Source organism: Scylla paramamosain, chromosome 3 (genome assembly GCF_035594125.1).
Source record: "Scylla paramamosain isolate STU-SP2022 chromosome 3, ASM3559412v1, whole genome shotgun sequence".
Lineage (NCBI taxonomy): Eukaryota > Metazoa > Arthropoda > Malacostraca > Decapoda > Portunidae > Scylla > Scylla paramamosain.
The window spans coordinates 37996744-38008101 of record NC_087153.1 but is presented as its reverse complement, the minus strand read 5'-3'; the positions used below and the strand labels follow the sequence as shown (position 1 = coordinate 38008101).

Sequence of the window (11358 nt, the reverse complement as noted above, 5' to 3'; positions counted from 1 at the left end):
GTAAACAAACTTTTATATACTGGCTCCCTTTTACACACACACACACACACACACACACACACACACTTTTGAGTCACACAATTTTGGGATAATAGAGATGGGAGAACACGAGCATAGCCCCCTTCCCGTACCTCATACCTAGGTATACACACACACACACACACACACACACACAGAAAGAGATGACTTTAATAAATATATGTACCTAATTACTTGTTTTTCAACAAATGGAAAGCATTTCGTCTCATCAACTCCTCACCTCTGAGTGAGGAGTTGAGTGAGGAGTTAAAAAAATAAATAAATAAATAGATAAAATTCTAGGCTAACATGGAGATGTTGGAAAGACATGAATCAGCTGGCAGCCACCACATGTAAACAAAACCACGCGTCGGTCAAGACTCAAGCAGCACCACTTCGTGTTGTCTCTCGTGACCCTCTGGTGCTTCCTTTAGGAGGGACACAGATGCTTCCTGACAAAATGCAGTACGTAGACCTTGCTGTTGTAGTCATTATTCTAACATATGTGTAATAAATCAGATAATTAAGGAAGGTATTTCCCTGTTGGCTGGAACTAGGAATAGGACAGGATTTGTTCTTGTAATTAAAATTCACAGCTCCCTACACTGCCGTAGAAGAGAAGATATAATTGGTTGATATATTGAAGCAAAATACTAATTCGAAGACTTCTTTGAATTCTTGTATTAATTAGCTTTTGCCAAGAAATTTATTCTTTTGCAAGTTATTCAAGTTTCTGTATTATTCCAGAATCACTACAAATTCACGTCAACTTTCATGACGCATCTCACTGGTTAGAGATCCTCGTGCTGAGTATTTTGAACCTCAATATTCATGTGTCTCAAATTAATACTAACGCTGTCAGCGATTTTTTAAATTTTATTGGCTTTTTTTTTTTTTATGTGTTATCGTTAGGTTATGTTAGGTATGGTTAGGTTAAGTTAGGTTTGGTTAGGTTAGATTAGTTTTGGTTAGGTTAGATTAGTTTTGGTTAGGTTAGGTATGGCTATTTTTGCTTACGTTAGATAATGTTACCAGTGATTTAAAAATCATTTTTGACTTTTTATTGGTAATACTATTATGAGTGACTGGTCTAAGCTGTTTATTGTGCAGTGTTGTGAGGTTACTAATGGTATTTGCAGGAACGAAACTAGTTTTTTCTGGTAAGTTTTGATGTGTTTTGACTAATTTGGAATCAGTTTTTGTCATAAATTACTACGTTCCTTATGGTGGGAGGGAGGAGGAAATGACAACAGTGATTTGTGACAGAAAATGATGGCAGATTATTTAATAATGCATCAAAACTTATAAAAAAAAGTTTCATCCGCCATATGGAATTTGTTGGGAAACTGGAAATTTACCCAGATTTGTTGGATTTACCTTATTTTGAAAAATTTTAGTCAGTCAACCTCTGTTGTATGTGGTGCCATTTGTTATGGTGTGGCCAGGTGTGACAGATGGGAGGTGGTTGCCTATCTTATAGTGATGGTAGAGAGGTTAGGGAGCTACATATGGAGGGCTTGTGTATAACTGAGAAACTGTGCTTTGTAGTGTATGTAATTATGTAGTGGTTTATTTTTTTACAGTGCAATCTTTATGTGTGTGTGTGTGTGTGTGTGTGAGAGAGAGAGAGAGAGAGAGAGAGAGAGAGAGAGAGAGAGAGAGAGAGAGAGAGAGAGAGAGAGAGAGAGAGAATATTTATTTATATAATTGTAATGTTCAAGGAGAATATGTTCAGCATTTATAATCAATGAAACTTTGTAGAGCACCTTTCCTAGGTGGAATGAAGCCTGAAAACCTAATAAACAATAAACATAACTAACAAATGTACCTCTTCTCTGAGTGTCAGCTTCTAGTGGTGGAGGGTCCTGTGTTGTGCAGGAAGGCATCAGTTACCTCTTTCTTCATGGGTTTCAGGGAAGGCAACAAACGCATCCTGGAGGAGGAGGACAGTGATGAAGAAGTGAGTCCTTCACTGACTGAAAAGCCAATCAAGAAGAAGACAACAGACATGGATGATGATGATGATGGGTAAGAGCTGGTGTCTTGCTGGGGTGTACTGAAGAAAATATATTCAATAAGACTGCTTGTAATGTAAGAATAATTATTGTTATATACTGAAGCACTACACTGTTTTATGTTTTGTGTCTTTTGGAACCACCATTACTCTGTGCAAGACAGTCAACTGTTATATTATGCATGTATTTATAGAGAATGGATATTTACAGACATATTTGTGGTCTCAGTGTTTTATAATCATAAAAAAAGTCAGGTAAGAAATATACATATTTTATGGAAAAAGATACATTTGTAAATGAAAAATGTCCATATTGGTATGCTTGTTTCTTTCAAATAGGATGTTTCAGTGCCATTTACAATAAAATTGTTTAAAGATTTTGAACACAGTTGGGAAAAAAAAGGAATGGGGATGTATTATTTTAGAGAAAAAGTAATAGTGCAAGGGACAACAGCAGCAAGGAGTAGACAACCTAAGAAGTGATACAAAGCAGAACATATCACAAGAAGAGGTACATCCTACAGACAAAATGCTACCCACCTCTTTTAGTTCAGACTATATAAGGAACTGAATATTGTTGTCTTTGCAGCCTAGAGGACAAAGAGAATGTGCTTGCTCAGTTCCAGTCTGAGTCAGGCGAGGCAGCCGGACCTCCTGTGGAGTTGCCTTTGAACCTACCACGGGAAAAACTACAACAGATCCTCAATGTTCTCCTTCAGCAGGTGTGTGTGTGTGTGTGTGTGTGAGAAACTGAAATTGAAAAGAATTTACCTATATTCTCAGACTTTTGTTACAGTTGATCATGTATATATGGATTAATATATCATGTTTCTGTGTTGTGTGTGTGTGCATGTGTGAAACTTTGCCTCCAGGAACCAGAAGCATTTTATGCCACACTACAAAAGGTGGTAAATAAATATGATAAAAGAAGCCAGATTAGGTAATTATGTTTCATGAGAGAGAGAGAGAGAGAGAGAGAGAGAGAGAGAGAGAGAGAGAGAGAGAGAGAGAGAGAGAGAGAGAGAGAGAGAGAGAGAGAGAGAGAGAATACTGGAGTGTTTGTGAATAAAGATGAGGTATATACACAAGAGCAAATTGGGAGTCTCCTTCTATTGCCATATATTACTTTATGAAATTTCCATTTATACCATTTTCCTCACAGAGCATCACCCCACATAGTGCTCTTCTTAGCCTGCCTGCCAGTGCATAGACAGATGAATCTAAGAATACAAGTATAGCATTTATTAGCTGCTTTTAATCCTTTGTCTGATATAAATAATTTTGATGCAAGGAATAAAATGTTCTTTCTAACCATGTAAAGTATCTCCATTTCACAGGAAGATGAAACACCATACAGTTTTTTTGTGAATGAGAAGGAGATAACCAGCACGCTGAGAGCAGCACTGGATAGCTCAGCCAGTGAGGAGAGAGTGTTGACCATCTTGTACCAACCCCAAGCTGTGTTCCGAGTACGGGCTGTGTCCAGGTGGGGGTTCCAAGATCTTTCAGTGGTGTTGACGGGACATGATCTTGATGTCTTTTGTGGAATGAAACATTTGTACTTTATGGTATATGTTTGATGCTAAAGGTTATTTCTTACTCTTTTGACATATATTCAAAGTTAGAGGCTTTGTTCTATGTATGTGCCAGCCCCTAAAGTTATCCTGTACTTAATGTCATATATTTAAAGTTATAATTTATGCAGCATCTCATGGCATACATATGGAGGTAAATGGCATTCTGTACTTATGGCATATGTTTGAAGTTAAAGGTTATTCTGAATTGGCTGCAGGTGCACGTCGTCTCTCCCAGGACATGCCGAGGCTGTCCTGTCAGCCGCCTTCAGTCCAGACGGGCAACACTTGGCCTCAGGCTCTGGGGACACCACTGTGCGCTTCTGGGATGTCAACACTGAGACTCCTCATTTCACTTGTAAAGGTAAAGTTTATAAAAAGTGCTCAGAGTCAAATTAAAGGAAAAATGCTTTCCTCCTCATATGATGAATATCTTCCAGATACTTAATGGATTAGTTAAATTTTTTCTTTCTCCTGTAGGGTTGCTTCTGGCCCATTTTTTATCCACTATTGGTAGTGTAGGAGTGTAGTGGTTCAGACAGTAATGCATCTGACTTCAGTGCAAGAAGTCCTGAGTATGAAAGTATCAAAATTTTGATATTCTCTTGTGACTGCACACACTTTTGTTCACCCATCCTTAAATGGGTACTGGTCTGCAATTTTTTCCTTTAATCACTAACAAATTTTTAGACTCTTATTTTTTTATTAAACTCTCTTAAAAGTCTTTATGTAGTCTAAAAGATTAAAATTAACCTCCTATACTCTTTTGTTTACTCTGGATGTTAAGTGAAGGGTGCCTATTGCAGTGGAGAAAGGAACTAGCCACCTTACTCCACATGCCAAGGATGTGGATTGGGTGGCGCTAGTTGTCCATCACCTAGATTCTGTGAATATAGAACACTTAAACCTTTAATTGCCCATGAACTTCTTCCCTCAGGCCACAAACACTGGGTGCTGGTCACTGCGTGGTCCACAGATGGAGAACGCTTGGCCTCGGGCTGCAAGGCTGGTCAGATCTTCATATGGGATCCTAAAACTGGAAAACAGGTGATGCCACACTGGTTATGTTATTTTGTAAACTCTGTCTTCTTCGTCTGTACTGAATCAGGGTGTAAGGCGTCTCTTCCATGTAGTTTTAAGGAATGTTAGTGTGTGTGTGTGTGTGTGTGTGCACCATTGGTTGTATATGTGGTTAAGATGTGTGGTTGTGTTTGTACATATTTGTGTATTTCCCATGTTGTGACTTACAGGAAAATGGTGAAGGTCTCATCTTTATATTCCATTTGATTGATCATTAATTTAAACTCATGAATACTTTTAATGTGTGTGTGTGTGTGTGTGAATAGGCTCTTTGTCTCAGTTATACTCTATGAGAACATCACCATAATATGCAGAAACAGACAGTATGTAAACATCAAAGAATAAGGTAGCCTATATAGTTAATCTGATCACACATTCCTAAATATCAGAGTAACCCATTGTAAGTATCTTTGGTAACACGCTACAATGCCTACAAAATGCTCTCATACCACTCACTGTGTTGGTTGTTCCCCTCAGCTGGGCCGAACATTGACTGGCCACAAGCAGTGGATCACTTCTCTGTGCTGGGAGCCGCTCCACCTCGCTGCATCTGGGAAGTGCATACGCTTGGCCTCTGCTGGGAAGGACGGCGATGTGAGGATATGGAATACCAGCTTGGGCTCCTGTGAGAAGGTGAGGAGGGACAGGTCAGCTTCATAGGTAGGATAAAAGGAGAAGTAACCCTGTTTTGCTTTCAGTTCATTGCATGTGATTAAATGAGGGCTTTTTTTCCTTTTTTTTTCTATTTTCTTTTGTATTCCAGTTTTTTCTTATATAGCATAAAAGGAGAACCAATTTTTTCTTATTCTAGTTAAATTCATGTGATTTAATGAGGGTTTTTCTTTCCTTTTCTTTTTTTTCTTTTATGTTCTTTCCTTATGTTATTTTGACATCTAATGTGACATATGTAGCATTGAGTTAAACATTATGAACTCAAACTTATTGTCATTCCTTTACTGTTTTTTGCTCCCTTCCATTCATATTCAGCAATAACTCTTCCAAAGTCTTTATGATGCAGTGATTGATGTACTACTGTTATGAAGAAATTGATGGTGATGATGAGATGATAATGATGATACTTACCTTTACTATATTTATAACTTTGTGCTTGATAGAAATACAAAGTGGGGAGGAAATATAATAGTGACAAAAGAATGTACACAAGTCTTTCAATATGTTCCCCACCAGATACTGTCCAATCATCTGCAAAGTGTGACGGCGCTGCGCTGGAGTGGTGAGGGGCTCCTGTACTCTGCCTCCCAAGACAGGACCATCAAAGTGTGGAGAGCCACTGATGTGAGCACCTGCTATGGATATGTTGCTACTTATGGCCTGTTGTGTTGTTTTCCTGACATCTGACACTAATTCAGTCAGTGTGAAAGATAATTCTGAACATTTAAAGGTTTCAGAGTAAGGAATAGGATTAATATATATATACTTTTCATTATTAAGAAAAATAATGATAGTGTTTTATGCTACTGGTTTGAAATAGTTCAGCTCTTGCCAGTTAATTACTGCTCACAGCAAGCTAGCAAGTGAGGAAAATTTATGTCATTGTAAGGTATAAACTATAAATTAGTTATTTGCCTTTTCATTACAATTTAATACATATTTGCATTGTCACAGAACCCACAAGATGATTTTCTTCTCACTCAACATTTCCTCAGGGTGTGATGTGCCGCACATTGCAAGGCCATGGCCACTGGGTCAACACACTGGCCCTCAACACTGACTATGTATTACGAACAGGTGCTTGCAGTCCTGAGGCACTCATGAAGGCCAGGCCAGAGGTGCCATCACGTGAGTAGTGCCCATGCTGTGAATTTCTTATTAAAACAACAGTTCTTCAACAGGACACTGCCTTGTTGCTGGTCAAGAGTTTGTAAATTTGGTGGGCTAATTAAGTAATGCAGTGATTTTCAACTTCGGCAGGGGAGCATGAGCACAGCACAGGAAGGGAAAAAAATCACAGAAAATCACACTCACTGGCTATTAGTACAAAGGAGATGCAGCAAGGGCTATCTATCTATCTATCTATCAGATTCTATCTATCTATCTATCTATCTATGGTGGTATAGTTGGGGAGGGGATTGAGTGGGTGACACAGGGAGGAGGGAGGCACCAACCGCATTGAACCAGCTTTGAAGGGCACCAGCTTGCAAAAGGTCGAGAACCCCAGATGTAATGTATCATGTCTGGGATGTAACACAGTTAAAATTCCAAATAATTCATGTCTAAGTAGAAGTTCAGACATGTAATAATTTGCTTTGTCTGTCTGTCAGAGAGTGTGAATGATGTATGTATGAGTGGGTGGTGCTTTGTATGATCTACCCTTTGTGGGATTACTGGCCTGATATATAGATAGACAAGTTTAGACTAAATATCACAATTTCCTTTAGTGTTTAAGGAATAGATACATTGTTACAAACCTACAGTATTTCTGAAGGTAGCTTTGGATGCATGTTGTGAAGTGTGGGAGGTTGTGGTGACTGACTTGTGTTCACAGCTGAGCAGAGACAGCAGTGTGCCCTCACCCAGTATAAGAAGGTGTTGACCTGTGCTGGGGGAGTGGAGAGGCTGGCATCAGGCTCAGATGACTTCACCTTATTCCTCTGGGAGCCTTCAAGGGACAAGAAACCTGTGGGTGAGTTTTGGGAAATGTAGTTTTTATTAGTAGAGGAAGAAGGAAAAGTAGCAAAAAAATCTCTCTCTCTCTCTCTCTCTCTCTCTCTCTCTCTCTCTCTCTCTCTCTCTCTCTCTCTCTCTCTCTCTCTCTCTCTCTCTCTCTCTCTCTCTCTCTCTCTCTCTCTCTCTCTCTCTCTCTCTCTCTCTCTTTCAAAATGCAAAATGTCACCTTAATTTGATCTATGACTGTGTACATTGCTATCCTAACTCTGTGTCTGGCTGCCAAGTTTTTATTTATTTATTTATTTATTTATCTATTTATTTATTTATTAATTAATTAATTTATTTATTTATTTACAAATTTTATTACTACTATGTTTTAACCATCACCTGCAAGTTTTATGCTTCATTCCCTTCATTTCCTTTATTTAGGCTCACTTCCAGCTCTTAAGGAAACCATCAGACCTACAATGCCTGGAATATTATGGATTCATTATAGATTCCTTTGTGTAACTTCATGTCTTGATAGGAAATTGAATATGATCCAGGATTTGTCTGTAGTAGTCTGTTCCCTCTTGATGCATAACAAAATTGAACATGCAAATAGTAAAATAAAGTATATATGACAGTTATTTGATAGTTTCATATAAAAATGAAGAAAAAAAAATATCAAGAGGAAGTTCTCTGTACTTGTCAGTTTCCTCATCCTTTATGATAGAAAGGCACATGCAGAATAGCCAAGTAAATTACATACATACATATATCAAGGCAGTCTCCCCCATGAAGGGTTAGCCAAGACAAGGCACACAACTTTCACATTTACACTCATTTTTATAAAAAGAAATGGAAAAAAAATACCAAGAGAAAATTCCATAAAAGTGATAGGAAGGATACTAAGCTGAGATTCCCATTGCCCCCAGCACGCCTCACTGGCCACCAGCAGCTTGTTAATGATGTCAAGTTCTCCCCTGACACACGCACCATTGCTTCTGCCTCTTTTGACAAGAGCATCCGGCTGTGGAGCGGCCTGACTGGGAAGTATGTGGCTTGTTGTTGTGTGATGCATTAATGTTCAGTGACTTGGTGATCAAAAGTTGGTTTTCATCCACTTTTGCCTTAGTTTTGCTGAAATTTCATTTTAAGTAATAGACTTTGCCTCTGACTCACTTAAATGGCACTTGATCAATCAGTGTTCATAAAATGTTGCCAGTATCTTGTCATCAGTGCTGGGTGTTGTAACTGGAGCCAGTGCACAGCCATTAGCTTCACTTTTCACTCTCTTTATCAACTCAAACCATTTTCAATAAGTGCTTATGAAATGTTACCAGTATCTTGTCACCAGTGCTGGTTGTTGTAACTGGAGTCAGTGTACAGCCAACAGCTTTAACCTTTCAGTCTTCTTTCTGTTACCTTAATTTATGAACTGAGACCAGTTTAAGTCAGTGCTCTTAAAATATTGGAGCCAGTGTAAAGCCAGCAACTTCAAACCTTTCATTTTCAGTCTTCCTTCTATTATTCTGATTCATCAACCAAGACCATTTTCAGTCAGTGTTCATTGCTGATATTCGTGTAATGGTCTCAGGTTTCTAGGAGTGCTGCGAGGGCACGTGACGGGTGTGTACCAGATAGCTTGGTCAGCTGACTCCCGTCTCCTGGTTAGTGGCAGCAAGGACTCCACTCTGAAGGGTGAGTGGGAATGTGTTGCTGGAGAGACTTAATGAGCGGACTTTTGAGTGGGAGGGTGTTGCAGGATTTCTCATGCTGCTTCTGAATTTCTCTGTGAATCCTCCTGTCCTGGGTGGTGCAGAAGTGAGGGTTGTGGTAGAGCTGGTGGTCAAGGATTACTTCTTTACTGATAGGATGCTTTACTTATTATTAAAGGGTATTAGGATGATTTACTTACTATTATAGTTTATTAGTGCTAAAACTAAGTAGTGAAATTGATCTCCCTTTGTTTTGGTCTTTAAATGAAGTTTTTAGCTTGAAAAAAACAACAGCTGTACAGAGGGTGTCAGAGTTATGAGGTAACACGTTACAAATGTTCAGAGATATGAGCAGTCTACTTGCAAAATGAAATTATGCTCCTGATATTGTTCCCTTTGCTAACCAAAAGTTCAAATTTAGTGCTACGCACCAAATTTACCTAATATGCCGCTTCACCACTACCCACATAGCATAGCACCATAGTGAAGGACTGCCCACTGCCCCAGGACACAAGCTCTGTAGAAATTTATTTTGAGATGCTAGTTTAAAAATTTTAAATTTAATTTAAAAAACTACCTTACTGCTTTGCAGTGAGTCTGGCTTGAGATTCCACAGCCTCTGCCAGTCAGCCTCTGAGAGGTGCAGAGACAGGAGGGTTGTGCTGCATGGTGTAGAAAGCATGCTCCATTACATTAACTCCATGAATAGGCAAACATACCTGTCTTATTCTTTCAGCCAGCTGTCTTAATAAATTATATGAATAAAGGCATGTATAACCTGAGGAGAGAGGGAGAAAGGAGAAAATGTGCATGAGAGAGAGAGAGAGAGAGAGAGAGAGAGAGAGAGAGAGAGAGAGAGGTGTCTCATTTTAACCGGGATCATATTTGAGTCTTGTGTTTGGCAGAAGCCTCAAGCCTGTCACTACTTAGCAGTATCACATCACTCATAAGGCAAGATGCTCTCTCTCTCTCTCTCTCTCTCTCTCTCTCTCTCTCTCTCTCTCTCTCTCTCTCTCTCTCTCTCTCTCTCTCTCTCTCTCTCTCTCTCTCTCTCTCTCTCTCTCTCTCTCTCTCTCTCTCTCTCTCTCTCTCTCTCTCTCTCTCTCTCTCTCTCTCTCTCTCTCTCTCTCTCTCTCTCTCTCTCTCTCTCTCTCTCTCTCTCTCTCTCTCTCTCTCTCTCTCTCTCTCTCTCTCTCTCTCTCTCTCTCTCTCTCTCTCTCTCTCTCTCTCTCATGGTATCAAGTATCAAGTAAGTAAGCATTACATTGTTTGCAGAATGTATGATACCTTTTTTTTTGTGCTGAAAAAAATATGATGATGAGTTATAAGCAAAATGACTTACGAGCAGCTTTTCAGAACGCATCACACTCATAACATGAACACCCTCTGTACTTGATTAGAAGTGTGCAAACTTTAATGCCAATTTTTTTAACATTGTAGGAAAGCACATACCACATTTCTCCTTGCAGGACTCATTTGTAATAGCAAGGCTTTAGTGCACTACATTCTTGAGGCACCGGGTTAGGTGTTGTCAACATGTATCCAAGTTAATATTATGCAGCAATGCCAGACTCATGAGCTGATCTATAAATGCCTCACTATCCTCTCCTTGGCCCGTCTGTGTGCCCAGTGTGGTCAGTGGCTACCAGGAAAATGGAGATAGATCTTCCGGGGCATGCAGATGAGGTGTTTACTGTGGACTGGTCCCCTGACGGTCAGCGTGTGGTGAGTGGAGGCAAGGACAAGGTGCTGAAAATGTGAGTGTTAAGCCTGACACACTGCCATCATTATTTGCTGCACATCTGTGTGACATGTCTGCCATATGGTCTCACTTCACCCTAGCAAATAGCACTTGAATGCAGTTGAATACCCTTTGAACAACTTCAAATGTAGATGACAATAATCTTGTAATTTGAGTTGCACAAAATATTGTCAAAATTGTCTTCTTTGTTTCAGATGGAGGAGATAAAGGTGACCTTACATAAAAATGTTTCCAAAATTACCATTGCCATCACATTTTGTATCATCTTTGAATAAACCATACTATGTCTAATGTACTGTATATGATTACATGATGTAACAAGAAGTGAGGGTGTGAAGTAGGGGCAGGATAGGGAGTTGAAATTCACTGTCAGAACTACAACACTGGCTTGAGGACCTGGGTGAGTCTGTCTGCATGCATCAAGCATCACACAGGAGCATAGCCATGGTCAGAGTTCAAGTAAATTTCTGCTCTGCATTTTACTGTATTTTGTGTCTTCTGAATCTTAAGATCTGCTAGCAGTGACCTTATACAACCTGACAACTGGCAGATTCTAAACAAATCAGAGCAATTACTATTCAA

At 39.3% G+C, this 11358-nt stretch overlaps 1 protein-coding gene across 1 annotated transcript; it reads left to right on the top strand.

The window, feature by feature from the left end:
* The first annotated feature begins 321 nt into the window (after positions 1–321).
* Positions 322–11067, top strand: LOC135095130 (notchless protein homolog 1-like). The gene is made up of 14 exons (XM_063995897.1): positions 322–483; positions 1933–2046; positions 2622–2754; positions 3370–3518; positions 3825–3970; positions 4544–4653; positions 5164–5319; positions 5875–5982; positions 6354–6486; positions 7193–7330; positions 8232–8349; positions 8894–8997; positions 10645–10771; positions 10971–11067. Exons 1-14 carry the CDS (start codon positions 347–349, stop codon positions 10981–10983), a joined length of 1686 nt encoding a protein of 561 aa, XP_063851967.1. The 5' UTR covers positions 322–346; the 3' UTR covers positions 10984–11067.
* The last annotated feature ends 291 nt before the right edge of the window (positions 11068–11358 follow it).

Excerpts from the sequence above, each read along its gene's own strand:
- LOC135095130 (XM_063995897.1), top strand. The coding sequence starts at position 347 with ATGAATCAGCTGGCAGCCACCACATGTAAACAAAACCACGCGTCGGTC. Across the intron at positions 2,047-2,621 it reads ATGGATGATGATGATGATGG|CCTAGAGGACAAAGAGAATG; the intron begins GTAAGAGCTGGT and ends TTGTCTTTGCAG. Across the intron at positions 5,983-6,353 it reads AAGTGTGGAGAGCCACTGAT|GGTGTGATGTGCCGCACATT; the intron begins GTGAGCACCTGC and ends ACATTTCCTCAG.